Genomic DNA, 27702 nt, shown 5'->3' with positions numbered 1-27702 from the left:
AGGTTAAGACCCCAGAGTGGCCCGGGAGGTCCGGAGACAGGAACTCAGTCCAGCCTTGGACTTTGGACTGCCAGGACTGCCAGATAAATGGGAGCTGTTTTAGTTGAGTTTGTGGTAATTTGTCACTCCAGCAGCAGAAAAACCAACATGAGATTTTTACATATTTGAAAACACTTTTTGTATATGTTGTAAATATTTTTTCAAGTGTGTCAACTGTGTTTTTAAACTTTACCCTAGATTACATTTACCTTCTCTAATTATCCGAAGACAAACTCAAGTTCCACTTTGGGGATTGACTTTTGTGGATGTCCCATCTACCCAATATTCACACGCAACACAATCACCCAGAATGCGTGTTAAAACGTAGTCCTGGGCCCTGTTCCCCACTCAGGAGGTCTGGGAGGGCCCAAGGAGTTGCATTATTAAAAAGTTCCCAGGGGACGCTCAATTTCCGGTCCCAACAGTACTAGGAAATGCATTCTTTCCCAGCCCCAGTAGTTGAAGCCCCAAGGAGCTGCCCCTCCCGGGAAGGACACTGGTCCCACCAGAGGGGCGGGCCCTGTAAACTCCGCCCCCACGCTCGAGGCCTCCGTTCTCATTGGCTGCCAGTTTAGGGCTTCCCCGCGTCACAGTGCGCTCGCTCCTCCTCCCGAACGCCAGGGGCCGTGCCTCGCGCCTGCGCAGTGAAGGGGGCGCTCGCGGGTCCCGCGCGTGGTGTTTGGATGGCGGAGCTCCAGGCCGAGTCCAAGCCGCTACTGGGCCGTGCCCGTAGCGGCAGCGGTGACGGCGATTGCCCTCAGGCGCTGCCCACTTGCCGCAGCGTCCAAGTTGGTCCTGGTGAGCGGCCCGGGCCTAGTGAGGGGGCCGGGCTGGCCGGGGTCCCGCGAGGGTCCCGCGGTCCCCGCACCCTCGAGTCTTCCCGGGGCCCAACTCGGCCGGCGTTCGAGCGTGGCCGGGCGCAGGGGAGCAGCTGTCCCGAGCCCGGCGGAGTCGGGGCTGTGGGGTCGTGGCCAGCCCCGAGGGGCCGGGGAAGAGGACGTCGGGCAGCCCCCGCCGGGTGCAGGGCTGGCCAGACGGCGGCGTTTCCGTGGTGGCCTTAAGGCTCCTGGGAGGCAGCACTTTCATCCCCTCCTTCTCCCTGTTTCTTGTGGGGGAAACTGAGGCCCAAGGGAGGTGTCACTCAAGGTCACACGCCAGGAGTGGCTCATGGGGATTCCAGACTCCTGGAGTGACTTTCCTGGCCTGGTCACAGCAGGTGGGCCCCAGCAGCTGTGGGCTTGGGGCCCTTCTCCCTTCCCAGCCTCTTCCTGCCCTTCCTGTTTCTGGTCAGGGATTGCAGAATCTCTAGGAGGGTGCAAGGGTGGAATCCACCATCCCTGGCTGACCGCAGGGGAATTAGTGCTGGGTCAGAGGCAGAAGGCGCTGTGTCATCTTATTCAGGAAGAAACAGCCTTGGAGAGGCCCCGAGACTGCCCCAGGTCACCGGTGACTGCTTCTAGAAACACACTGGACCGTCCTGCCTTGCCACTTCCCTCTCTGGGCTTCTTCCTCCTCTGCCCTGGAGGGGACTGTGTTGGGATAGTGACCACCACCTGTGGGGTGGTGGATCCTTGAAGGTGCCTGACATGACAGGAGATAAGGGAACTAGAGCTGAGCTGGCCACGAGCTGGCCACACTGTTTCTGCCCCCAGGGAGATTCTTAAGTTGCTTCCTGGGACCAGACATCCTTCCTGCCAGGCTGGGACAGGATACATGAATGGTTCAGGGGACACAGGCTTTGTGTCTGGAGGGCTGGGTGCCTCTCTGGGGCTGCTACTTGGCTGTGTGAGGATGGCAGTTGCTAATCCATTCTGGGTCTCAGTAAAAGGGGGCCATGATTGGTAGAGGGGCCTGTGTGATTCAGAGAGCATCCGGGAGGTGGTGTGGGTGCCGCTGGCCGTCCAGGGCAGGAGAGCCATGAAGCTGCAGGTCCCAGTCTGGCCGAGTGGACTTCTGGCAGGTGCGACCCTGGCTGTTGAGACAGGAGCCAGGGTGGGCAGTGTTGATGAGGGGGTCTCAGGGCTCTTGGCCTTGTCACTGTGGTGAGGGCAGTTCTGCCTCTGTCCCAGCACTGTGCTGGGCTCTGAGATGGCCCCTGTGTTCCACAGGGAGGGGAGCTGCTGCTATAGAGTGCTCAAGGACCTGGGGGGCCCTGTGGCCAGGTCCTTCTGGCTCAGCCCACCTAACAGGGCGCCATCGAAGGTTGGGAAGAGTGCTTTTCCCCCCGGGTCAGAATCTCCCTTCTACAGCTGGAGAAGTAGTTGGAGTGAGGGATCCCCAAGCCTGCAGACCCCCATTTAGTGGGGTGATGGGGTGTGGGCAGATGATTGCCACCTTGATGGGCAGGTGAGCTGCCCAGGGTGAGATCCCATTCCCACAAGGTGGGGCGGTGCCCCTGGCAGAGGCAGCAGCCTGGGTAAGGGCTTGGCGGGGCCACCGTCACAATGAATGACATGGTGGGGGACAGGGTGGAGAAGCAGCACGAGCCAGTGGTGGGCAGAGGGGTCCCCCTGCAGTACCAGGCTGGACGGAGTGTGACCCTGGAGGACTCATGGGATGCTGTGTGGGCTTCCCAGGATTTGTGACAAGATCCCTTGGGACTTCAGGTGGGACTGCCTTCCTGGTACTGAGGGCTGGGTGGTCTCTGATGGTTGGACCCAGAATCTTAGGACCAACAACCAGAAACCAGGTGAAGTGAACCACAGGGACAGTGTGGTTTGGTGTCCGTCCCTCCTCTAGGGACCTGCGTGAGGGCTGGGCTCTCAGACCCTCTGCTTCCCCGGGCTGTTCATTGCCCACTGGGTAAGTCAGCTTTGGGGTCTGCTGTGTGCTGGGCACAGAGCCAGATAGCGTCTGTTTACAGCCATTCTGGGACACCGCAGCACCTCTGTGGGAACAGTTAGGGTCCTGAGGCTGAGCCTGTGGTTGAATGTGTGGGTCTGAGCCAGTCAGCCCGGGGGAGGTGACTTGCTGGCTGTGCTTTGAGGGGCAGGAGATGCCCGTGAGCAGCTGGCCCAGGCTCTTCCTGAAAGCCCCCTCAGTCAGGGGCTGGCTGCGTCCATCACCTGGGCCTCCAGGAGGCCCCACCTCCTGTGCCCTGAGAACCAGCTTGTGCATGGTGAAGGACACAGCTCCCTTTGCCAGGGGGGGCCTGGAAGAGGCCTGGCATTTGGGTGGCTGCTTGGGCTCTTCCCTGGGGTGACTTGGGTTCCTGGTCCTGAGGGCAGGGACCAGGAGGGAGTGGGACTCTGCTTGGTCTGTGTACTCGATGCTTTCCATTTTATGTGTCAGGGTTAATTCTGTGACCTTGGTGGGTGGAGTGGGCTGGTCATGGTAGCCCATTATATTGTTGGGGATGCTGGGGACATGCAGGAGGCTGGTGGTGGGACCCAGCGGCTAAGGAGTGACACAGCCCTGTCATGGATCATACTTGGGTGCCAGACTGGCTGGGGCTCTTGTACTCCGAATTGTACCTCACAGCGTCCTCTCAGAACCGGGCAGTGGCTGTCAGCACTCCTGCTGGGCAGAATGGAGACATCTGCAGAGCCAGTTCCCGGGTGGGAGAGTGTCTCTGGACCCCAGTCTAGCACTGGGGCTCTGCAGAGTGCTGCTGCTCTCCATAGGGCTTCGCTGGGGGCAGCTGACCTCTGCACTCTGTCCCCTGGGCAGTGGTGGTCCTGAGGGCAGAGCTGCCTTTCTCTAGGCCTGGTGCCAGGAGCTCAGGCTGCCACGCTCCCCTTCTGGTGGGGACCTGCGGAGGCCAGGTGTCAGGTGCTGAGCTCAGGGTGGAGGGATCTGTGGCTAGTGGTCTTCTGTCAGACCACCATGGAGGGTGAAGCCTCATGATCCTACATGGTCACTGGACGTGTCCCCTCTGCCCACAGCCGCCGTGGCCAGTCGGGACCTCTGCATCGACCAGGCTGTGGTGTTCATTGAAGATGCTATGCAGGTGAGTGTGGGCTCCCTGCTGCTGCATCTCCCTGCCCCTCCAGTCCTGGCTGTCCTGGGTCAAGGCCTCAGCTGCTGGCCTGCGAGTTAGTAGCATGTCAGCGGGCCCTTGGCCTGGTGGCTGTCCTGGAGTTCTTGCTGTGAAGAGGTAGGTGACTGGGTACTGCGGTCCTTGAGGTGTTGATTCACCACATGCCAGGGCCTGTCCTGGGCCTCCCCGCTCCAGGTCCTAGGTGGGGCGACATCCCAGAGGAGGACGTAGTGCTGGGGACAGCGGCAGGCCTCACACATAGAAGAGCCTCGTAGGTAGGCAGGGACATAGTTGTGCCTTCTGCAGATCTTCCCCAGTGTCCCCTTAGACAGCTGGCCTTTGGGGAACTCGGTCTGCCTGGCAAGTCTGGCAGCTTGAGGGGGTCTACAGCTGCAGCGGGGGGGCACCTGGGCCGGGTCCACGCGCCGACACAGATCCTGCCTGAGAGGGACAGAATCCATCCCTACCCCTGGGCTTGACCGAGCGGGTGGCTGGGTGTGCCCTGTGTTGGCTGTGCCTGTGGTAATGTGGGGACGCCGTCAGGACTTTGGCATTGCGAAGGGCCCTGCTCACGTCCTCCCTGCGACCCTTCCCTCCCAGTACCGCTCCATCTCCCACCGCATGGACGCCGGCTCGATGTGGCTCTACCGATGCTACTACTCGAACGCGTGCCAACGGTGAGAGTGCACCTGTGGCGTGTGGGGTTCCATGTCCTGCTTGGTGGGGGTGGTGGCCTCACCCATTCTAGACTCTACCTGCTTCTGTCCAGGTGGGCACCCTCCCTGTGGGCTCAGAGGGGGCGTTAGTCTCCCTGAGGCGGGAGCCCTGGTGAGGGCGGTGGGCCTCCGGGTGATGAGAGCTCCCTTCTCAGGATGCTCGGCCAGCCCGGGGCAGTACTGGGCCGGGAGGTGCCAGCCCCTGCTGACCCCGAGCGGCCTGCGTTTGCCTGCCAGGCACTTCTTGGCTCTGAGGGCAGCTGCTGCTTGTGCCTTAACCATGTTCTGCCTCCTTCCCAGGATCCTGAGCTTCACCATTTTCTGCATCCTGGCCTTGGCCTTTATTGAGACCCCGTGTTCGCTCACGAAGACTGCCGACGTGCGCTACCGCTCCCTGCGCTGGGAGCCGCCCTGTGGCCTGACCGAGGGCATCGAGGGGCTGTGCTTGCTGGTCTTCCTGACCGACGTGTCTGTGAAGGTACGGTGGGCGGCCGGGGTGCCTCTGGGAGTACTCAGGGGCTGACCTTTGTGGGGGCACAGTGCGGCTACACAAGAGGACTGAGTGGTCTCACCTAAGGGCACCCTGTCATCCCCTAAAGAGGAGGGTGTGGGACAGAAAGGGGTCTCTTGCCCACACAGTGGCTGCTGCACATCTGACTCTCGATTCTGTCTGTGACAAGATCCCTCTGGAGGCTGCGGGTGGCCCTTGTGGCTCATGTGGGCCTGTGGCTCTGTCGGCCTAGGAGCCTCCAACTCCCCCACTGGGCACGGAAGGGCCGGCACTCTCCAGGCTGAGTGAAGCCTTCCAGAACTGTGGTCCCAGGGCCCCCATGGCCTGGGTCAGGCTGCACGTGGCCTCCTGGTGGTGCGGTACCTTTGCTGGGAGCCTGCCTTGCAGTCCCTCCTGGGAGGGGTGGGTTGCGTGGCTGGATGCTGGGGGGTGTGCAGAGAGAGGCAGGCTCTGGCAGTTCTTCCATCTTTTTTTTTTTTTTTAAATGTTTTTATTAGTTGTTGTTGGACCTTTATTTATTAACCTTGCTTATATGTGGTGTTGAGACTTGAACCCAGTGCCTCCCTCGTGCTAGGCAGGCGCTCTGCCCTGAGCCCTAGCCCAGCCCTCCCCTTCTCTTTTTAACCCACAAACGGTCAACAGGTCTGGGATTTTTAAACTGGAACCAAAACTGGTAAGAAGTTGATGTGAGCTGTTCTGAGTGGCTGGTGTATTTGGTGGCCTTTAGATGAGAGTGGCCACGTGCTCTTATCTGCAGGGGTGACCTCAGGAGGCTGTCTTGCTGGTGGGAGTGGCGGTTAGGACAGGGAAGAGCAGACTAAAGCCCAGCCCACGTCACCTCCTGCTGTGGTCTAGGTGCCCTGTGCTGGGCACTGTCTTGTCCATCCCCCCAGGATGCCTTCCCAGCCTGCCTTCCTGCACTGGTGGCTTACATGGGCAAATTGGGAACCCTGTGACCAGGGAGGACGCTGAGGCCCATGAGGCTGAGGTCGCACAGCTAGTGGTGGTGCTCTTGGCCAGAGGCTACTTCCTGACCACGTGGAGGTGGCCCTGTGGGGCAGTCTCCTGCTCTGTGGGCTCCTCCAGTGGGCACTGACATCCCCGCCTGGCTGCAGGCGCATTGCTCATCGCCCCCCCGTCTCCTGCAGTGCTTCCTGGTCGGGCGGGCCCAGTTCCAGAGGAATGTGTGGCTGCTGGCCTACATCGTGGTGCTGGCTGTGTCTCTTGTGGACTGGACCGTGTCCCTCTGTCTCCTTTGTCAGGAGGTGCGTGGTGAGGACATTCTGAGGTGGCGGGAGCTCCTTGGGGTTGTGGGGCACAGGTGCTGCTGTCTGGGATCCAGCTGCTGTCCGTTTGCCTAGCGCTGCCCTCGCCCTGTAGCCCTTGGGCTCCTGTTGGGCAGGGAACCATGCTCCCACCTGCGCACGGTGACCTGCTGCCTGGAGAAGGCAGGAGGCGTCCTTGGGCATCCCGAGCATGAGAGGATGACCTGGGAGCACATCCTGGGCCTCTAGCTCCTGGCCCTCAGCCCGCCTGGCAGCCAGACTCACTTGCCTGGGTCTCCATGGAAGTGCCACCCTGGTCCCTTGCTATGCCCAGAGCCATACCCCAAGCTCTGTGCAACCTAGCAGTGTTGCACAGCCAACCCCAGAGTTCTGACCACAGGGCCTTTGTTCCCTGCAGAACACCCTTGGGTGCCTTGGTGGTGTTGAGCGGTGACAGGTCGGCCGCTCACAGCCGCGTCTGTCAGGGTCTGTGGGGGAAGGAGACCCATCGGGTGCTGTTGTAGGGAGAAGTGGAGAAAGACCAGCAGATACCGGGGGTTGTTGGCATATTGGCACCTGAAGCCCCTGGGAGGGGACTCCAGAGCTGGGACCTTCCCTGCCTTTGGACTTCTGGGAGGGGTGGCCCAGCGGGGGCTGCTGCTGGGAATGCAGTAGAGGGGGGGAGTGCGTTGCCCTCCCACCTCCAGCTGGCAGACCCAGGCCCATGAGCGCAGGGAGCCACTGCCCGAGAGGGAAAGCCTCCTCCATGACCTCCTGCTGCTATGAGGGGCAGCCTCTGGCTCTCCCATAAGTGCTGCCCTTCTCCCTTCTGAGAAGGGGAGGACGGCCCAGCAATCGTGAAGCTGAGTGACAGTCAGGGCATCCGCCTGACTGGCCAGCAGATATTCTAACCCACTGGCTGAGTTACCAAGCTAACCTCACTGAGAAGGGCGAGGAGGGGCGGTGGGAAGAGTCCACTGGTAAGCACTAACAGGCCTCCGCCTGCCAGGACCTGTGCACGCACGGAAACAGCCCTGGCTGTCCAGCTGGTCATATCCTAACTGACCTCTGTCCTTCCCTGCTGCTGAGTGGGGATGTCATACTGCATGGCCTGTGGGGGGAGCCCTGTGATGCCGGACCACAAGACCAGAGCCTCTGCCTGTGGGCAGCCTGTGACTGCGTCTGGGCATGCGGGGTACCCATGCCCCTGCAGAGCGGGGGCAGGTTGGAGCCCCTAGCTGTGTTAGGTCACCTCCATTCCCTTTGGCCTGCTCAGCCCATGCCCGGGGCTGGGGCCCTTCCAAGGATGACAGACGCAACCCAGAGAGGGCCAGCAAGTTCCTGGATGGGTCCCTCTAGAGGGCCTGCTGTGCCGGGTGCTGGTGGACCTTATCCAGTAGGACCCAGGTTCTGTGTGAGGGAGAGGCTGCTGACCCCTGAGCAACGCCAGACCCAGGTGTCATTCCATAGTGCAGCTGGCTCTGTCAACGGGGACCAGGGCAAGCTAGAGAGGAAGGGATGGCCGTGACGTGCCACTGAGCTTGGCAGGCTGGTGCTGAATCCAGCAGGGCCCTCGATGGGCCTGAGTCCCCTGGGATGTCTGCCCCTGGGATGGCAGGGGTGGGTACAAGTGAGGACACAGACAGGGTTCTGAGTCTGCCCTGGGCTCTTCCAGCGTCTGCGCATCCGCCGGCTCCTCCGCCCCTTCTTCCTGCTGCAGAACTCCTCCATGATGAAGAAGACCTTGAAGTGCATCCGGTGGTCGCTGCCAGAGATGGCCAGGTGTGCTCTGGGTTCCTGGGGCTGCAGGGCTCCCGTGCAAGTGCATAGCCCGAGGGCCTGAGGATCGGCCTGGGCACTCCTGCCCAGAGTGCTGCCTGAGAGGCCCACAGGTGCTTTGGCGCTCCGAGGAGGTCATTGGATCTGGCGGCCCCCTGAAAGGCCCTGGCAGACCTGCTGCTCCTCCCCTGTGGCTGCTGGTACTGGGGTGCCCCCTGACAGGTCTTTGCTTGCCCCTGTGCTCCAGTGGTGGTCCCCTGCCCCTGCTCCGCCGTCTCCTTCCACTCTTTCCACCCGCAGTTCTGTGGCTGCTGCTGAGTGTTAAAAAGTTCTGATGGCGTCCCTGCTTGCAAGTCCTTGTCATCACCAGAAAGTTGGGGCTCTTGGGGCCAGTCTTAGCTCTCCATAAGTCCCCTCCCCTGCCCACAAAAATGTCACTCATAGTCCTCCCTCTGCCTTGAATCCCTTCCTTGGTGGCACATCTGGCTGATGTCCCTCTCCTTCAGCCAGAAGGATGGAGGTGCCCTTGGGCCCTGGGTCATGCCCCTGGGGTCGTCTTTGTCCCACCACAGAAGGACGGCTCTGCGAGGCAGGAGCAGGCCGTCTTCCAGCCTCTTGGGCTGAGTGCTCAGCAGGTCCTCTGGGGACAGGAGGGGATGGCTGTGCCTGACTCTGCCCCAGGTGCCCCCTAGGCCAGTGGGCGGGGGCCTACACCTGGTGGGTGCTGAGCCCCGCCCTCTCCCCAGCGTCGGGCTGCTGCTGGTTGTCCACCTCTGCCTCTTCACCATATTTGGGACGTTGCTGTTCACCGTGGGCGAGGAGGTGAGGTGGTGGGCGTGGCCAGAGGTGGGGCTGGGCTGTCCTCTGCACTGGCTAACCCTCCAGCAAGGTCTGTGCACATGTCTGTGGAGAGTCACCAGGCCGCAGGGAGTGAGGGCCTCGCAGCCCTGCCTGAACGGTGTAACCAGGAGTCACGTGGCCACCTTGAGCCCAAGGTCTACCTTCAGGGGCCCTAGTGCTCCCAGCGCCCCACTGCTGGGGCCCTGATGGCCCCAGTTCTCCTGGGCTTGGGGCCACTGTTCCCATCCTGCCCCACCCCTGCCACCTTCTTGCCGGTTGTCCAGGGGGTAGTTCGTAGGTCCCTCCCCAAGGGGCTACCCAGCCTCACACTGAGCCTTCCTCTGCACCCCTCCTTGACTGGGGCCCCTTGGGTCTGCACTGGCTTCTGGGAGTGCCCCTGCCAACACTCCTTGTCTTCAGCCCTTGACCCTGATCCCCGCTCTGCCCAGCCCCAGCTGAGCCTTTGACCCCCAGCAGGTTAGTGTTGTATGAGGGTGTGCCCCTGTCACCTGGCCTCGAGGCCTGCTGTGGGCCCCCCACTTTCCATCCTCTGGGTTTGCCCTCATGTCCGGGCTGCCTCAGGCCTCGGCCACCCTGCTTCTTTACTCCTTTGTCCTGGGATGTGGCTGGTCGTGGTCAGCAGTCAGGGCTGGTTTTTGTGAGTTTGAAGAACCTCTAGGGTTGGGGCTATGCCGCCCAGGAGGGGAGCCAGGTGCACTTCTAACCCGGGAGAGGGGTCAGCCCGAGCCACGGCTCCACGCCTTCATGTCTCTGTGTGAGTGTGCCTGTGTGCGCCTCCGTGCTTGTGTCTGGGGTGTGTCTGTGTCTGTTGGGTGTGTCCCTCGGTGACAGGGCAGTGCTGGACTGTGAAGGTGGCCCTACTGCTGACCCCCAGGACCTCCGCATGACTGTCCCATGAGGGTGGTAGTCAGTTGCCGCTTCCATAGCCCAGGGGAGGCTGAGTCAGTGTGGGGTGGAGGTGTCCTTGGCCTCTAGCCTGGGAGTGCTAAGTGTCCCCAGCTTCTGGGAGTGTGGCTCCCCCTCCAGGTGGGTCTCGGCCCCAGCAGGGGAGCTGGCTGAGCAGGGTGACGTTGAGACCCTTGGTCTTGGCAGAGCCCCGCTCCCTGCCTGGCTGGAGTGGGCGGGGCGGGCGGTGGTGACTGGCCCCGTGAGGTTCTTACCCTCTCCAGCATGGCCTGGAAGGCAGGCTGGGCACCTGCGCCTGCAGGTCTGGGTGGCCTTGCTCAGTGTCCCCTGCTCGTGCCCACTGTCCCAGTGCCTGACCTCGCTTCAGCCCTTTGGTAAGCACAGTCCAGGGCCAGCCTGCTCGGCATGCGGGCTGTCCCCACGCAGTCGGGTTGGAGGTGCTTCTGAGGACGGGTTGGTGTAGGGCCTTGGTCCCATGGAGCAGTGTACATGCCACCTCTGGATGTGCCCCAGGCCAGCCTGTCGTTGCTGGCAGTGGGTGGGGCAGAAACCCTGGGCTCAGGCTTCCTCTGCTCCCCCACAGGGTGGGCCTTGGGGTGGGGGCTTGGGGTCGGAGGGTCACATGGGCGGCCCCCACAGGAATTGACTGTAGAGGTGGGGCAGGAGCCCTGTTGGGTTCAGGCCCTGGGCGGCGCCTGTCTTCCTGGGGAGCTGCCCACCAGGGGTGGCCTTGTCTGTAAATGGGTGCTGTGCGCTCGCTGGGAGCCAGGTGCCATGCTGGGGCCTTCCTTGGTCAGCTCAGAGCAGCCGAGCTAGGCCTGGGGGGTGGCTTGTTTCAAGCCAGGAGGGCCAAGCTCACATCCAGTTGCTGCCCACCCCCTGGCCCTTCGCGTTCTTGCTCCATCCTGGCCCTGCTGAGGCCCTGTGGGGGCTGTGTGCCAGACAGGCCCCTGGAGCCTGTGAAGTCCTCCCCTCAGGAGTTTGTGGTGCCCTTACCACCAGTCGCTTGTCCATGCTCAGCACACCTGGGCGGTGGGTGGAGGAGCAGTAGATGAGGACAGCTTGGTGGATGGTCCTGGCTGCTGGGTCCCCAGGTCGGCCGACTGGAGGCCCAGCCGTGGGGTGAAGGCCTGTGTGGCTTCCCAGAGCCTCCTCTGCTCTCGGCAGGATGAACATGAGAAAAAGGAGAGGCTGACCTATTTCCAGAACCTCCTGGACGCCTTCACTTCCCTCTTGGTGCTGCTGACCACGGCCAACAACCCTGACGGTGTGTGCGGGTGGGCAGGGCAGGCGGCCTGGGCGGAGCCCCGCGGCCTGGAGGGAGCGTCCAGGGCTGTCCGACCAGGAGACGGGTGACTCTGGAATCCTCTGTCCCTTTTTCCTGTTTTTCATCCCTTTCTCCCTTCTTGCTGCTTGTCTTTCTGTCTGGTTCCTTGTTTTCCTGCTTCTCCTGCTCCCTGCATCTTGCCTCCTTTCTCCTCGGAGAAGCTGACTGTGAGCCGTGTTCTCTGTGTGACGATGAATGGCGGTGGTCAGTGGGCCCTCTGGCAGCCTCATTGGGGCCCTGCCACTTTCCCTGCCGCTGCCCAGGCCCAGCGTGAGGTGCGTGCTGCTGGGGAGCATTGCATGCGAGAGACCCTGGGGTCTTGGCTGGCTGCGATGGGTGCTGGCAGGTCCCCTACCTGCCCAGGTGCAGCTGTACCCAGAAGGGAGGCCTCTGGCCTCGTGGGCTTGGCTGTGGCTCTGCCACGCTGGCTGGTGCCTTTCATTTGGGCTTAGGGATGCTCGCACCAATGAGGCCTTCCCCACGGGCAGCCTGGGATGCCCACTCGGGCGAGCCAAGGACCCTGCCCTGAGCTTGGTCCCCCTGTGCTGTGAGACCCAGCTAGTCTCTGTGGGGAAGGGGGTCTGGCCGCAGGGAGGCTGATCTCAGCTTGGCCCAGGGTTGACTGTCCTCCATGGATCTCCATGGGACCTTCCTGTCCCGGGAAGGGCCCAAGGTGACAGGCTGGGGTTCGAGCCAGAAGCCTTACTTCTCCCACAGCCTCCTGTGCTGTGGGGCATCTGGCCCGAGTCACATGGGAGCTGGGAGGGTCCCCGCGGGCTCGAGCCTTCTGTCTCTGGTCCCTTCCAGTGATGATCCCTGCGTATTCGGAGAACCGGGCCTACGCCATCTTCTTCATTGGCTTCACCCTGATAGGTGAGCGCCCCGTCGGGCGGAGCCTCCCAGGCCACAGCCCCGGTGCTCAGGTGTGCCCTGACCTGGACCCCGCAGACACCTTCCCCGCCCGGTCCCTGCCGCCCTGCCACCCCTGGCTGCCACCCCTTGTCCATCCTTCCACCTGTGCGGGCCTGGCCTGCTTGTGCCCACTGATAGACGGGGCGTGAGGCCCTCGAGGTGTTTGTCCTGCTGCGAGCAAGGAGTCTTCCGGCCACCGTGGTCTCTAGTCCTCTTTGTGCCCACTCACCTTGCCCAGGGGAGTGTGTAGGACCTGCCATGCTGGGGCTCCAGGCCACTCTGAGCTGACCGAGGCTGTTCTGTGGCAGGGAGCCTGTTCCTGATGAATCTGCTGACCGCCATCATCTACAACCAGTTCCGGGGCTACCTCATGGTGAGGCGAGCTGTGTTGTGGGCTGTGTCTGGAAGTGTCTGAGACCCAGCGTGGAGTGGCCCCAGCTGGCCAGGGGGTAGCCCTCAGCCTTGAAGGCCATGTGGGTCAGGCAGGGGCCACTGCCTCCCGTGACCAGCTGGGACACACCCTGTGTCATTGCCTTGAGTCATTTTGGGAGTGCAGGAGTTGTTGCCGTGGCTACCCAGGGTCCCCAGAGCTGTCCCAAACCTTAGAGTGAAGCTGCCAGGGACCCACATAGGAGTGAGCCAGTGGGCTTCACTTCCCCTGGGCCTTGGCCACCTCCCTCCTTTGAGGACAGCCCCCCTGGGATCTGTCATCCCCTGTTTGAGGGGTGGAGAGGCCAAGGATGGCTGGCTTCCCTGGAGGCTGCTGGGGCCTCCTGTCTGCCCACCCTCGGGGGAGGGGGAGGGGGAGAGGCAGGGGCCGGCGGGGTGTGGGGGAGTCCACTGCTCAGAGCGTCCTCCTTGCAGAAATCTCTGCAGACCTCGCTGTTCAGGAGGCGGCTGGGGACCCGTGCTGCCTACGAAGTCCTCTGCTCCATGACAGGGTAGGCTGGGCTTCTCCAGGCCTGAGTGTGGCCAGGGCCCTTTCTCCCCAGGAAAGCGGCTGTTACCCTGGGTGGGGTCTGGGCGTCCCCGAGGGGTCTCCCCAACAGCCCCTGCTGCCTGGCCACGGGCTCGGGTTCATCTGGAATCCTGGAAATACTCTCTGGGCTCCTGCTGTTCTCATGTCTGCCTCGGCTCCTGCCTCACCAGGCGTCCACTCTGCTGTGTTGTGGACGTGGGCAGAGAGCTCGAGGGCATCGCTGAGAGCGTTCTGGACCTGCTGCTTGGTGGCAGTGGAGTCTGCTCCTCTGAAGGGGACGAGTGTCTCCCTGGGTCTTAGATGATGGTGGCTGTAGCACACCTGCAGGGGGTGCTGCTGGGAGGTGCCCCTCAGGCAAGGCCCTGCCCAGGGCAGTGAGGGTATCCAGGACAAGTGCCGGGGAGGCTGGGGAGGGCTGCCACGGGCAGTGCTCACTGGCGGGTTTCCTTCCCACAGAGTTGGGGTGATGCCCCAGGACTTCCTGCAGGTGCTTGAGAAAGCCCAGCTGAGCAGTTCCCAAAAGCAGGCCATCGCGGAGGTAACTGCTCCCATGTCTGCCCAGCCTTTGTGCTCTCCGAGGCCGCCCCTGGGGTTGGGGCTGGGGCGTGGCAGTCCCCTTGCGGCCTGCTGACAGGCTTGCCTCCGCAGAAGGTGCGCTCCCTTGATGGTGTGCTGCTGTCAGCTGACGAGTTCCAGAAGATCTTCAGTGAGGTCGACAGAGGTGTGGTCAGAGAGGTAACGGGGCGGGCCTGTGCCGCCTGCCCAGCCCAGGGCCACGCGTTCTTCTAAGGCTCTCTGCTGGGTGTTTCCCCTCATGGGCACTGGGCGGAGGTCATTTGGCTTTTGCAAACTGGGGAGACTTTTTCACCTGAAGAGATAGACCAGCGCTGGGAGCTGGCCTGGGCCAGGCTGGCCCGGGGAGCTGCCTCCGGGGGTCCTGTCCGCCCTGGAGGTGGAGTACTGTCTCTGCACAGCCTCCACCTCTCATCCTGCCACGGACCTTGGCCTCCAGTTCAGCACTGTGTAGAGGCTGTGGCAGGTTCTGGTGGGCGGAGGTGCCTGGAAGGAGCAGAGGTGTCCTGGGCAGCAGAGGGGCAGTGGAGGGGCTGCCATTTCCACTACTTGGCCTGGGGACCCTGCAGGAACCTGAGCAGGGCTAGGGCAGGAGGCAGAGTCCTCTGCATCCTGCCTTCGGGCTCCTGCTACGTTCGTGCAGGGAGGCCACAGGAATGAGCCTGCACCGGGGGCTTCCAGCTCAGGGTCTCGTCGGACATCCTGGGGCTGGGGGTCCGAGATCAGGGCTGGCAGCCTGGCTCCTCCGAGGCCTCTCCTTGGGCGGCAGGTGGCGAGAGCCTTCCTCACGTGGTCCTCACCGTGAAGGCCTGTGTTCACTTGCTGAACTCTCAAAAGCCCCATTTCCAAGTGCAGCCGCCCCTGGGGTCCCGGCCTGCGCTGAGCAGAGGACAGTTGGGAGGCAGCGCTTGCCCTGGGCCGTGGGCTAGCCAGGCTCCTGCCGGCCCCCGTGGCCGCAGCCTGTCACGTGTTTTCTTCAGGACGTGCTTTCCTCAGGTGTCTCTAGGCCACCTCGACCTGCGTGGGATGGTGTGAGCTTGTCCCTGTCATCGTTTGGGGTGTCCCTCTTGGGGCCTGGCAGGGCTAGTGATACTTCAGCAGGGGACGCTGTGTGTGTTCAGCCACCACACCCCTGCTTGGGACAGGGTGGCACTGAGTTGTCAGGTGGAGTCACCTGGAGGTGCAGAGTGAGTGTCTTGGAGGTCGGCGTCGGCGTGGATTGGGGACGGCCTCGGCCAGCTGGCCTCTGTGTAGCCTGCTGCAGGGGGTGGCTCCTGCCCCAGGTGGAGGCCCCCTCCGCAGCACCAGGGCCGGGAGCGTGGTGGGTGTGTAGTGGGCGGTGTCTCTCCTGCAGCTGGCCACCCAGGGTTCTGGTTCCCCGCTCTCCCAGTGATGCCCACTGGTCTCTGGCTGTCCCTGGCAGCCGTCTGCAGACCTGTGGGTACTGTGGTCACAGTCACATTCACACTCCTGCCCTCTCCCAGGGCCACGACCTGTGGGTGTCCATGAGGGGGTGCTGCCTCCAGGAGGCAGGGAAGACAGATGGGCTGTGGCTGTCGAGATCCAGGGCAGCAGGCTAGGGCGGGCTAGGGCCATGAAGGCCCAGGACTGGAGCCACGTCCCTGCTCTGGCCTTGTCCTTCCCCGTCTGCCAGTTTGCTCTTCCGTGGGTAGAGTTTGGGGTAGAGTCCTGAGAGCTGTGGTGCAGCTTGTTTGGATGCCACCCTCTTCCCCACAGGCTGCGGGCAGGGCCGTATTTCAGTTGGAGTGAGGAGCAGGAAGGCTGGACGTCGGGTGGAACTCAGGCCCTGAGCATTGCCAGGCCAGGGGTCCACACTGAGCGAGCCCTCCAGCCCTTGGACGGTTTTATTTTGAGACAGGGCCTCGTGAAGTTGTGCTGACTGGCCTTGAAATCTGAGATCTTCCTGCTTCAGCCTCCGGAAGGGATCATAGGCGTCCACCACCATGGTGGGCAGGGTGTGGTTTTTGGTGGCCCCTCCAGAGTCACGGGCACTCGGGAGGTCAGCTCCTGTCCATCATCCTGGCCCTGCCCAGGTTGCTGGTCCACTTATGCTGATGAGCTGCAAGTGAGACCTCCCTGCCAGTTTCCAGAGAAGCCTGTCCTCTTAACGAGGGGCTTGGGGTTAAAGACGAAGTGGTGGTTGTCGTGGACAGTAACAAAGGGTGGCGAAGCCCCCTCGCCGCCCCTGGAGGCCACCCATCCAATTGCGTGATTTGTCATTCCACGTCACATGCAGCATGGAAGTGCTCTCTCCGTGTGGCTGTGTGGTTGTGATGGGGTGCTCAACTCTGTTGGCCAAGGTGTCCGTGTGTGGTCAGGTACAGAGTGGACCCCTCCCCAGGCTGCAGCTCCTCTGTGGTGCGGCTCAGCTCTCAGGTGGTGGGCATGCAGGAGGCAGTGGTCAGGGTGTGCTGGAGGTAGGTGGCCTCTGGGCGTTGGCCTCCACGTTGCCAGGTCAGGCTGCAGCTCTGGGTCACCTGGAGTACCATGTGGCTGGAGGACTCTGGAGGTCCCCCTATCACAGCCCTGCCCCACTCCAGAGGGCACCCAGAGCCTGCACTCCCACCATGTCCAGCGTTCCTCATGCTCACTGGTGGCCAGGGACGTTGTTGGGGACTGGCCTGTCGCCATGGGGCAGGTGGCGAAGGATGAATTGGGAGCCCAGGGACGGGACCTGAATGCCGAGGCCTCTGTTCCCGTGGCCCGGCGTGGTGGCCTCTGAGCTGCGTGAGTCTGAGGCCACGGCAGCCCCTGCCCCGTCTGAGTGCAGGCCCCGTGCTCCCCTCCTGCAGCCCCTCCTCTGCCTCCGTGTCTTCTCCATTTTCTCTTTTTGTGTGTGGAACCCCCTGTGGGGACGAACTGCTCTCTTTCTGCCCACCTGCCGCAGTGGCCTCTCCTCACGTGGGGCTGCCCGGCACTTGACATGTGGCCTTTGCCACAGAAATGGTATCTAACTTCACTGGATTGAAAGGAAATGCCCACGTGTGGTTGGCGGCGCTGGCTTTCTGTGTGGTTTGCCGGGTTGTTCGTCCCCATCCTGTGCACACGGGAGGTGTCTGAAGCAAGGCCACGGAGCTTGGGAAGTGCTGGTCTCGTGAGGGGGCCAGGCCGGAACTCCCACGGCGGCGCTGGGCTCCTGCTGCCCTGGGCACTCCCGCTGTGCCTGGCTGTGTCAGGCTGTGTGCCGTGCATGCACCTAACATGGCCGTGGGTCCCAGCGTGGCTTGCTGAGGTGCCCGTGGGGTCGTGGCTCCCTGGTGGCGGGGAGGCGGTTTGGGACTGCTTCCTCGACGGCCGGGCCTGCCACCGTGCGGTTCTAAGCTGCGGGTTCCCTCCTCAGCACCCGCCGAGGCCCTGCTACCAGTCCCCGTTGCTGCAGAGCGCCCAGTTCCTCTTCAGCCACCGCTACTTTGACTACCTGGGCAACTGCATCACCCTGGCGAACCTCGTGTCCATTTGTGTGAGCGCCGGCTGCCCCTGTGGGTGTGGGAGGCGGGTCTCTCAGGCCCCCTGCCCTGGCCGTGCTGCCTGCCGTGTGTCCTGCTGGCGCCGTGAGCCGCCCTCTGCTCTGGCTTTGCAGGTGTTCCTGGTGCTGGATGAGGACGTGGCCCCCAGTGACCGGGACAACTTTGTCCTAGGGGTAAGCTCTGGGATCCCTGGCCCAGCAGGCCGTCCGCTGTGTTGAGGAGAAGCGAGGCAGGGTGGCCTGGTGCAGAGCACAGAGTGGCGCCGTGGCGGGAGGCCGGGAGAGCTGGGGGCCCGTGGGCAGGGTCTTCCTGGCCCTCCGCTCTCAGCTGGCAGCTGGCTGTTGGCCCTGCACCTCATGTGGAGAGCTCCTGTTAAATCCCTCCCAGCGCTGAAGTTCTTCTCCCGGGCAGTAGGTAGAGCCACCAGCACCCTGCTGTCCCCTGCCTTAGGGGGTCTGCTGAGTCCCTGAAACCATGACGTTCCCTCGTTCCCTAAGAATAAAGCTAAGAATGAAGCTCGATTTGCCAAATTACAAAGTGACCTCGTTGTCACGGGAGGCCTGGAGTGGAGGGTGTCACTCCATCAGTGTGGGGGTGGCGCTCCCCAGGCTTCCCCTGTTTCCCCTTCTTCATGGCGGGATTTTCCCTGCCTGGCGCCAGGGGGCTCCCGGGCCCTGAGGGCAGGGTGGTGCGGGGCTGGCTGCTCTTCCTCCTGAGGAGCCTGGGGCAGGCCTGTGTCTGTCTGTCCGTCTTAGCCTTGCTTGTCTTTCTGTGCTGGGGTGAAGCCTGGGCCTCCTTGTGCCAGGCCAGCCTCCGCCTCTCAGGCCTGCTCCTCTGCTCTCCACACTGGAGCAGTGTGCTTGTCGGGAGGGCCCCAGGCGGACGCGCCGGCAGCCAGCTCTGGCCCTCCAGGGGGCTCCGTGCCAGCCCCTCCACGCAGCCGCCTCCGTGCAGTCGGGTGTTTGTTCCTCCTCCTTAGTGGTCACCTCCTCCCAGGAGGACGGAGGCCATGTTCGCTGGGAGTAGGAGGCAGGCCACACACCTGGGAGCGTGACCTGCGCCTCCCTGTGGGCTGTGGGCCTGTGGTGTGGGAGGGGTCCTGTGGCCGCCTGGAGGGGAGAGCCACTGGCTATTTTATTTACCAGTGGAGACCACCTTTGACGAGGAGCCCCCCCAAACTCTCACCAGGAACTGGGGAGCCCCTGTGAGCCGGGAGCCCTGGGGAGGCCTGAGTGGGGAGACGGGCAGAGCGGGGTGCCGGGTGCTGTGGTGTCAGGCAGGGGGTGGTGTGGCCGCAGGGCCGCGATGGCTGAGGCGCCTCCTCCCTCAGGTGCTCAACTGCGTCTTCATCATGTACTACCTGCTGGAGCTGCTGCTCAAGGTCTTCTCCCTGGGCCCGTGGGGCTACCTGTCCTACCCCGAGAACCTGTTCGACGGCCTCGTCACCTTGGCTCTGCTGGTAAAGTTGGAGGTGCCCGGCCATCCCCTCGTGTGGTGTGGGCTCGGCCTGTGGCTTTGGGCTGTGCTGGTCTGAGGCTTTGCTGAGGACCCGAGTGCCTAGGGAGCAGGGCTCCTGCCTCAAGGGACGGGGCCGGCCTAGCCCAGCTGAGCTGCTTGGCAGGTGCCGGGGGCCGCAGGAGGTGGGTTTCTACAGCGTCCAAGTGCAGTGGAGTGAGTGGCCCTCAGGCCCGCACACACTCCACCCTCAGTGTGACCTTGGGTGGGGGGGAGGGCCTGCTGGTGTGCTCAGGTGCTCAGGTGCCCAGGGTGCCCTCAAAGGAGTGTCCACGCCTTTCCCCAGGTGCTGGGCCTGGGGGCGGTGCAGCAGGACGCTGGAGTGGTCCACGGGAGCATTTGCCCCTGACCACGCTGCAGGAGAACCCGGGGCCTTCCCGTCTGTCCTTGATTGAGCTGCTCCAGTGTCTGCAACTCCTAGGCCAGAGTGACACAATTCCTGTCATCTGGAGCCACAACAGGGGGATGCAGACGGAGCTGACCTCTGCCTTTGGGGAGAAGGCATGGGTCGCCCGCCAGCTGTGGTGGTTGGCAGGCTGCGGGTTGGCGTTGCTCTACAAGGCTTTCTTTTGTCATTGAAGGTTTTGGAGATCCTCACGCTGGCTGTGTATGGGTTCCCCTACCGAGGCTGGTATGTGACCCAGGAGAACCCTGGGGGCCCCATTGGCAGCCCCACCCCGTGCCTCCGGTGGCCCAGGCCCTGCCCAGGGCTCTGCGTGGCGCAGCAGGCGAGCTCGGCCAGGGCGGGGCCTGCCTGATGGGAGGGGGGCAGCCTCTTTGTGCTCGTGAGGGTCTGTTCTGTAGCCTGGGTGCCCCAGGCGTTGGGCAGTGGCCCCCTTGAGGTGCCCTCCTGAGCAGCAGGGGTTCCTTGTCCCAGCACTGCCATGGGCCTGTGGCCCCTGAGGTGCTGAGGGCCAGAAGCAGACACTCCTGAGCCCCCAAACTCAGGCCTGGGGACTGGTGATCACTGGGATCAGCTGGGCCCCTCTGCTCCAGGAAGGTCCTGGCGGGAGCACCTGTCCTGTGTGGGACCTTTGGTTGTCCCCTTCCACAGTCTACCCCCGTATAGTGGTAGGGCTAGGGCTTGTGCCCATTGGCCCCGGTTCTGGCCAGTCAGAGGGCACGTGTGGTGGGCTGGTGGGTCCTGGCCTTGCACCAGGACTTCTGCTGGTGTGGTGCCTGTCCCAGGATCTGTCAGTAACCAGTTGGTGCCGCGAGCATGACCCAGAGCACAGTGCAGGCCAGGACAGGTGGCCCCGTCGTGGGGGTACCTGGGGGCTGGCATGGGCCCAGAGCTTGCAGGAGGACACAGTGCCAGGACCTGGGTGCCCTGCAGGAGCTGCTTGGCCAGCACCTTGGTGGCAAGAAGCTGTGCCGCCTGCACCCCAGGACAGGCGTCCCCTTGTCTCTAGTGTGCACTGTACCCTGCCTCCTCTTGGTCCTTGCCGGGGAGTGGTGGGTGGATGTTCTGGGCAAGGAGCATACAGAGAAACCCCGAGCAGGGCCAGGTGGGGCAGGGCCAGGTCAAGGGGTGGGACTGAGTCTTGGCACCGGAAATGGGGTCTGGGGTGAGGGGCATAGGAAGAGGGTTGGAGGTCAGCGGCCGAGAAATGGGGTGGGAGACACGGAACAGTGGAGGTGGGGGTCTGGAAATGGGGTCGGGGAAGGACCTGTCTGTTCTGCCGGGACCTGAGCGCTCAGTTCAGGACTCAGTGACCTCTATAGATTGGGTCTTTGCCCTGTGATGCCTGGAGGCTGTGCTGGGCGGTGTGACCGTGAGGTCTGTGTGTGGCTGTCTGCAGGCCATGCCCTACTGCGTACCTCGTCCCCTGGTGGGTCTCTGGCCTCCACTCTGCCCATGCATCTCCCCAGGAAGCCAGAGATGCGGGGCCTGCTGTCGCTGTGGGACATGATGCGGCTGGTGAACATCCTCATCGTGTTCCGCTTCTTGCGCATCATCCCCAACATGAAGGTGCGTGCGCTGGCCTCTCTTGTCGTCCTCAGCACTGTGTGGCTCTGGGACAGGCAAGTCTGAGGCCACAGACCGTCCCCACCACCCCAGACGCCCTTGGGCACACCTCAGCCATGCCTGCATCTGAGGTGGGGCCACAGTTAGAGGCAGGCGAGTCCAGCCCTGCGTGTGGTGAGGATCAGGGCCACCGAGATTGGGTGTGCGTGTCCTCGGCTGTCCCAGGAGCCCGTGTGCTGGAGATGGCGGAAAGGCTTTGGTCTGGGTTCCAGGGGTGTGGTACGAGGGGCAGGTGGGGGGTGGCTGGTGGCCTCTCTGAGCCCCTATTTCTCTAATGTGCCCTCAGGAGCCGCAACCTGTGGGCAGGCAGGTGGTCAGTGGGTTCAGGCGCAGCCCTTGGAGTGGAGGCAGAGCGCTGCTCCCATCCTAAGCTCTTTTTGGGAGAGGTGAGATTGAGGAGGTCAGACCCCCTTCCAGGTGTCTTGTTCCTTCCTCCCACCTCTCCTGAGGGTGTACCATGCCCCTGTGCTCGCCGCAGCAGTGGGTTTCCCATGGAAGGTGGCTGGGGTCCTGGGTGCAGAGGGAGCTGCTGAGCTGGAGCCTTCTGCACAGGACATGCATGCACACACATGTGTCCACATGGAATCACACTGTGCACACACGGCTGCATGCAACTGCAGGGCACACATGTGCAACCATGTGAACTCTAGACGGCACTCCTGCACACAGCCATAGAGCACATGCAGTCACATACATGTCCATATAACCATGTGCGGTGACGCATGTTCACATAACCATATGCAGTCACACACGTGTCAACATAACCACGTTTACGTAACTGTGTGCGTTCGCATGTCCACATAACCACGTCAGTCACACACATGTCCACATAACCACGTCAGTCACACACATGTCCATATAACCACGTGCAGTGATGCATGTCCACATAAGCAGGTGCAGTCACATACTGCACCATAACCCATGCAGTCACATGTCCTCGTAACCATGTGTAGTCATGTGCTCACAGCACAGCACATGCGTGTGTGTCATTGCATCACCCACAGTGTGCACACTGCACACATGTGGGTTGTGGGTCTGCCATGTCACACATGCTCGCAGGACGGTGTCACATACACACTGTTCAGGCACCTGTGTGCATGTGGGTGTCTGCGTGGGCTTGCACCCTCGCCCTTGTGGTGTCCACCTGCTGGCGCCCCTCTGCCTACAGTGTGCGGGGGGTTGCAGGCCTGGCTGGCCAGTGGGGATCCGTATTAGTGGGCACATCCAGGGCTGTTTCCTCGGAGCTGCCCTGGCCCACGGGTGGGCAGGCAGACACAGGGGCTCTGCCCAGGGGCACAGGACTAGGCCTGCGAGGCGGCCGGCCATGTGGGGAGTTCTTGGCACAGGTGGGTTTGGGCATTCGGGGTGTGGATGTGTGTCGATGGAGGTAGGTGTGGTGTGTGGACAGGTGTATGGGTCGTGTGGTGTGTGCAGGAGAGGGGGTGTGTGGGTAGCCAGGTGCACATCTAGGTGTGTCCAGGTGTGTGTGGGAGGTCATGCAGCACCTGTATAGGTGTGTCCCAGTGTGTGTGGCTGGCTTCAGGATGTGTGTACATGTGTGTCCCGGTGGGTGTGGGCAGCTGTGGGCTGAGTCTGTGTGTCCAGGTGTGTGAGCAGTGTGGGGACAGCTGCAGGGTGTGGCCACGTGTGGCCAGGTGTGTGTGGGTGGCTGCTGGGTGCCTGTGGGTGTGTGGCTTGTGGCTTGGTGTCCACCTTGCCTTTCTGTTCAGGGTCGTAGAGTGGGTACTGGTGCCCCTCAGTGGGCGGGAGGAATGAGGGGCTGTGCTTTCTTCCTACCTGCAGCCGATGGCCGTGGTGGCCAGCACCATCCTGGGCCTTGTCCAGAACTTGCGGGCATTTGGCGGCATCCTGGTGGTGAGTCCTGGAGGGTGCTAGGACCCTGGGCAGTGGACTTGGGTGGACTGGTCGACTTTGCCCTGTGGGCAGCAGGGTCCCTGCTTGGGGCATCAGCAGGGAGGTGAGGCCAGGCAGGTGCAGGGCTGGGCAGGAAGCCAGGTTGCTCCCCTTCCTGGAGGCGGGACCTGGGGCTGTCATGGGTGGGGCTGGATCAGCATTCCTTTGCCAGGAGTCTGGGATGCCATCCCAGGGCCACCTTGACACTGGGGACTGGATGGCTTTGTCTGATGGCTGAGCTTGGGAGGAGGGCCCCATGCTAGCTGGGGTCCCTGAGCCGTGTTTCATTGGTAGGCAGCACCCAGGTCCCCTGGGGAGCATGGACACACCTGCCCAGCTCCACTGGTACCTGAGGTCACCTGGCCCCGGAGGTCGACAGTGTTTTGAAGTAGTGGTGCTCATGGCTGGGGGCAGCGGCCAGGCTGGGAGCCTGTGCCCAGGGCGGAAGGCTGTGGCCTCTCAGACCCTGGCTGGCTCTGGGCCAGTCAGGCTGACGGGGCTGCCGGGCTCCTAGGTGGTGTACTACGTGTTTGCCATCTTAGGGATCAACTTGTTCCAAGGTGCCATCGTGGCTCCTGGCAATGACAGGTGAGGGGTCCCTGCTCCCCTTGTGCCCACCCCCCGGGTGCCCTGCCTGGGGCTCCTGAGAACCACGGCACCCATACTCCTCTCTGAGTCCAGGCTGCAGAAGTGGGTGGGATGGGGGGTGGGCAATACAGGCCCAGAACCTGGAGCCCCACTGTGGCCCCGGAGTCCAGAGGAGCTGTGTCCGTGGTCATGTTGCCTGGGGGACACTCTGTTCTTCCTCCTTTTTCCCAGGGGCCTGAGGCAGGTCCTGGCTGAGCAGGGGGCTAGGGCAGTGCTGAGTGCTGCTTTTCTGGCCCCTGGCGCTGACAGGGGTGTTGTGTCCCCAGCCTGGCCCACGACAATGGCTCAGCGCCCTGTGGCAGCTTCGAGCAGCTGGAGTACTGGGCCAACAACTTTGATGACTTTGCGGTGAGTCCTGTGGCCTGACCCCTCCCAGTCCTGGCTTCCTGCCCCCAGGCCCCCCCTGCGCCCCCAGGCCTGCTCCCCGCCCCCCAGGACTCTCCCAACCCTGCTCTGCCCCGTAGGCAGCCCTGATCACCTTGTGGAACGTGATGGTGGTGAACAACTGGCAGGTGTTCCTGGAAGCCTACGAGCGCTACGCAGGCCGGTGAGCCCCACCCCCAGCCAGGCTCCCCCAGATGGCCGCCGCCTCCACTCCAGGTGCCCCAGCTGGCTCCACAGTGCGGGGTGGCTGGCTGAGCATCCTGGCCGACCTCATGTCCCATCTACGCTGCTCCTGGGCGATGGCTGAGGACGTGGGTACTCTCTCCTGGGTGGGGTCAGGACTGGACTTCCCCGCCTGCTTGCCCCAGGATGCGGCCCCTGTCCCCCACAGGTGGTCACTGGTCTACTTTGTGTTGTGGTGGCTGGTGTCATCCGTCATCTGGGTCAACCTCTTTTTGGCTCTGCTTTTGGAGGTACCGGACGTCCCTGCCCAGGCCTGTCTCGGTTTCTCTCGTGTCAGTCACTGGTGGGAAGCTGGGGCTGGGCCTTCCTGGTCTTTGGATGGCTGTGCTGGGCTGGTCTGGCCGTGGGTGCTGCTTGCCCTGGCTGCTGGGCTTTCTTGGGACACGCCTGACGCTGCACGGTGGTGCTGCTCAGGCCCGGGCCTGGTGCTGAAGGAGGGGCCCCAGCCCTTGCCATGGCAGGAGTGTCGCTGCCGGTGCCCAGGCGTCCAGGGTGAGATGCCCACCCTTGCAGTGATGCTGGCCACCTGGGCCCGGGAGCAGCAGGGCTGGCCTCACACAGGGCCCACACTCACTGCCCGCCCTCCTCCCTCCCGCTCCCCAGAACTTCCTTTACAGGTGGGACCCCCGCAGTCATGAGCGGCACCTCTCGGGGATGCAGCTGACCGCAGAGCTCATATTCAGGTGCGTTCGTGGGAAGCTGCTGTGAGCAGCCTCCTGGGGTGAAGTGCAGCAGCAGGCTCTGATGGGTCTCCCTGCCACCATGTCCCTTTCTCCTGAGCCACAGCTGAGTAGGTCACAGCAGCTCAGGGCCAGGGCCAGGAGTGGGCTGGGGCTCTCTGCTAGACGAGGCTCCAGCACGTGAAAGAGCCCCCTTTTCAGTTTCCTGGCCTCTGGGTGCTCCTGTGACCTTCCTTCCTGTGACCATTTGAATGTCTCTGTACTGGTCCAGGAAGGTGGCCAGTCACACAGGAGGTGGCCTGCTGAGGGTCTCATTTCTTGCACGGGCGCCAGCTGTGCCCAGTGCATGTCTGGGCTTTTGTGGTCTTTGCTTCCCTGCACTGCTGGGGCCGGAGCCCAGGGCCGGAGCCGCCGCAGAGCCCCGGCAGTGCCCTTCCGGCCTGTGGTGGTGTTGCTGGCGGCCCTGCGTCTGTCCCGAGGCTGGGTCTGGTCCTTGGGGTCCCAGTCCCTGTGTGTTGGTTCTGGCCCGTCTGGTTTGGGGACCCTCCCCTAAGCTGTGGCTCTCACCCAGCGCCTGGTCCAGGCTCCTGAGGTGCCCGTGGTCCTCTGCCTCACAGGGACATCCTGGAGGAGCCCAAGGAGGAGGAGCTGATGCACAGGCTGCGTAACCACCCGCACGTGCGGCTCTGCAGGTGACGCTCTGATGGCCCCTGGCCAACCGGCAGGAGAGAGGCTGGCTGAGGATGAGACGGCACCTGACCAAGCAGGACAAGCCTCCTCTCTGACTGACCAACTAGGGGACAGCAGGGGACAAGGAAGCCAGTCCCTCTTGCTGCCCTTCAGCCGCTGCGCTGCCGGGCTCTCCAGGTGGCCGCGCCCTGCTGCCGTCCTTCCCGAGCTGCTCCCGGGAGGCTCTTGCTTTTCTGTTGTGGAGGCGACTCTGGGGCCTTGAAGCCAGCCTGGAAGCCAGAGGCGGTGGCCTTCCCGTGCCGCCTGCTGGAGGCCTCCAGGGATAGGGCCGCGTGGGCTGGGCAGGTCCCCTGCAGCCTCGGGCCTGGGGGTGCTGGTGGCCGTACACGGGGGAACCTGGGTGTGTCGTTATGTACGGGTTGTGCGCGTGATGGGGGCCGGGTGTTTCTGTGGATCAGAGTGCCAATAATTCCACGGTGGCCCGCGGAGCCTGAGAGTCTGTCCTTTGTACCCACGCGGGGCCTGCTGCTGGGGCAGGGCTGCTCGGGAAAGCGACAACACCTGGCTGAGGGGCTTCCTGCCACTGCACGATGGCCTGCATGCCCGAGGTGGCCCTGCTTGGGCCAGGGTGGGGAGGGGGGAAGTGAGCGTGTGTGACTGGCCATGTCGTCTCTCGCTCCACTCTGGACCCAGGTTGGCCCAGGGCTCTGGTTGGGGCGCCAGCTCGGGGGGTTGCTGCCTATTCCTGGAGCCCCTTCATGGAGGAGAGTGTGGGTGGACGAGTGAGGTCTGCCGTGGGCCTGAAGGGTGAGCGCCCGGCAGGACACAGGCGCCCTAGTCTTGCCAGCTGGTGTGGAGATGGGATTTGAGGATGACATACTGGAAAGGGGCCCAGGGACACTGAGTAGCCCCAGAATGTGGGACCGTGAGGATCTAGGTGCCTGTGACTGCACAAGCTGGCTTCCTGTGGATCCTGGTGTCCCCTGGAATCCTGTGCCTGTGCCTGACACTCTGCCTTGGTCGCTGGGCCTCCTGGAGCAGGCTGCCTCTGGGTGGGGGGCTGGTTAGGGCAGAAGGACCCCCAGGGTTGGGTCGCTTGCTGCTCTGGGGACAGGGTGGGGCCTGCCACCCCTTGCTCTTAAGGTTTGGGCGCCACCTGGTGGTGGCATGGGTTCCGCTGATTTCTTTCCAATGTGCCGTGGGCCCTGGGACCCCGTAAGCCACTGCTGCCACCTGGGCGGCACCTTCCCCGTGGACGTCTCCCGAGTCCTCTGAGAGGCAAGGCTGGTCTGACCTGTCTGAACTGTGGAGTGTCCCATCTCCAAATGAGCCTGGTCCTCAGGGCACTTGTGGGATGGACAGCTGTGCCCTCTGTCCTGCCTCTGTGCCTGTCCTTCCCTGGCCCTGCTGTCCACCTGTGTCTGGGCTGTGTGCAGAGCCACCTCAGTGGCTTTTCTTGCCAGGTGGTGGATAATTCTGGGCTACCTGTGCTAGGCACTGGTCAGGGCTGTGCTGCCCTCAGGAAGGACGCTGGGAGCTGCTATCCCTGGAAGAGTGTGTGGAGGGGAGGGAGGAGCCTGGCTGGGCATGCTGGCGCCTGTGGACTGTGGCCTGAGGTCTTGCGGGCATTCTGGGGGCTCCTGACAATTTCATATGCACTGAGTTTGACAAAGGTGGGCCCTGACTTGGCTGTGCTGACCGGGGGAGGGGCAGCCCTGGTGCGGTGACCAGTCCACCCTCTTCCTTCTCAGCAGGCGCTCTGCGGAGCGTGGTGGCCCTGCAGCTGTGATGGAGAGCGCCCCATTGAGGAGTGTGCTGGCCCCTCATGGCCCTTGCAGCAGCGTCTCCAGCCGTCTCCCATGGTCACCTCCGTGCTCTGGCTGGGCACAGGGTCGGGGCTTGTCCTGCTGGATCGTAGGTTCACCCAGCACCCTGTGAAGCTGGAATCTCGGCCCTCAAGGAGGCCGGAGGAAGGGGAGGTGAGCGGGGTCCTGGGTGCCAAGAAGGCCTGTGTCCGCAGGGTCAGCAGGAGACAGAGATGGAGGCCGCTGGGCTTGTAGATGTGAGGGCAGGTGAGGGGAAGGGGCTGGGGCTCACGCGGGACAGCAGCCTGTCAGGGCCCTGGGTGGGGGTGTGGGCACCTGTGGCTTGGACGCGGGGCTTGTGCTGCACACACTGGAGTGACACGGTTGTGGGTCTGAGCAGCTCATGATGGGGCGGGACATGTGGGGTCAGCTGGGGAGCACATGAGGCCACTGAGGGGA

At 63.1% G+C, this 27702-nt stretch overlaps 1 protein-coding gene across 1 annotated transcript; it reads left to right on the top strand.

Moving 5' to 3' along the window:
- Window positions 1–703: 703 nt before the first annotated feature.
- On the top strand, window positions 704–27499 carry Tpcn2 (two pore segment channel 2). The gene is made up of 25 exons (XM_026396602.2): window positions 704–837; window positions 3924–3988; window positions 4619–4695; window positions 5035–5212; window positions 6394–6510; window positions 8186–8292; window positions 9036–9111; window positions 11224–11323; window positions 12191–12256; window positions 12604–12668; window positions 13160–13236; window positions 13731–13812; window positions 13923–14009; window positions 17209–17328; window positions 17449–17508; window positions 18666–18794; window positions 19432–19481; window positions 20723–20822; window positions 22683–22754; window positions 23308–23381; window positions 23708–23789; window positions 23906–23988; window positions 24217–24298; window positions 24672–24751; window positions 25366–27499. Exons 1-25 carry the CDS (start codon window positions 723–725, stop codon window positions 25442–25444), a joined length of 2223 nt encoding a protein of 740 aa, XP_026252387.2. The 5' UTR covers window positions 704–722; the 3' UTR covers window positions 25445–27499.
- The last annotated feature ends 203 nt before the right edge of the window (window positions 27500–27702 follow it).

Source organism: Urocitellus parryii, chromosome 4 (genome assembly GCF_045843805.1).
Source record: "Urocitellus parryii isolate mUroPar1 chromosome 4, mUroPar1.hap1, whole genome shotgun sequence".
Taxonomy (NCBI): Eukaryota; Metazoa; Chordata; class Mammalia; order Rodentia; family Sciuridae; genus Urocitellus; species Urocitellus parryii.
Note: the sequence above shows the minus strand (reverse complement) of the source record. Positions and strands in the feature narration are given on the sequence as shown.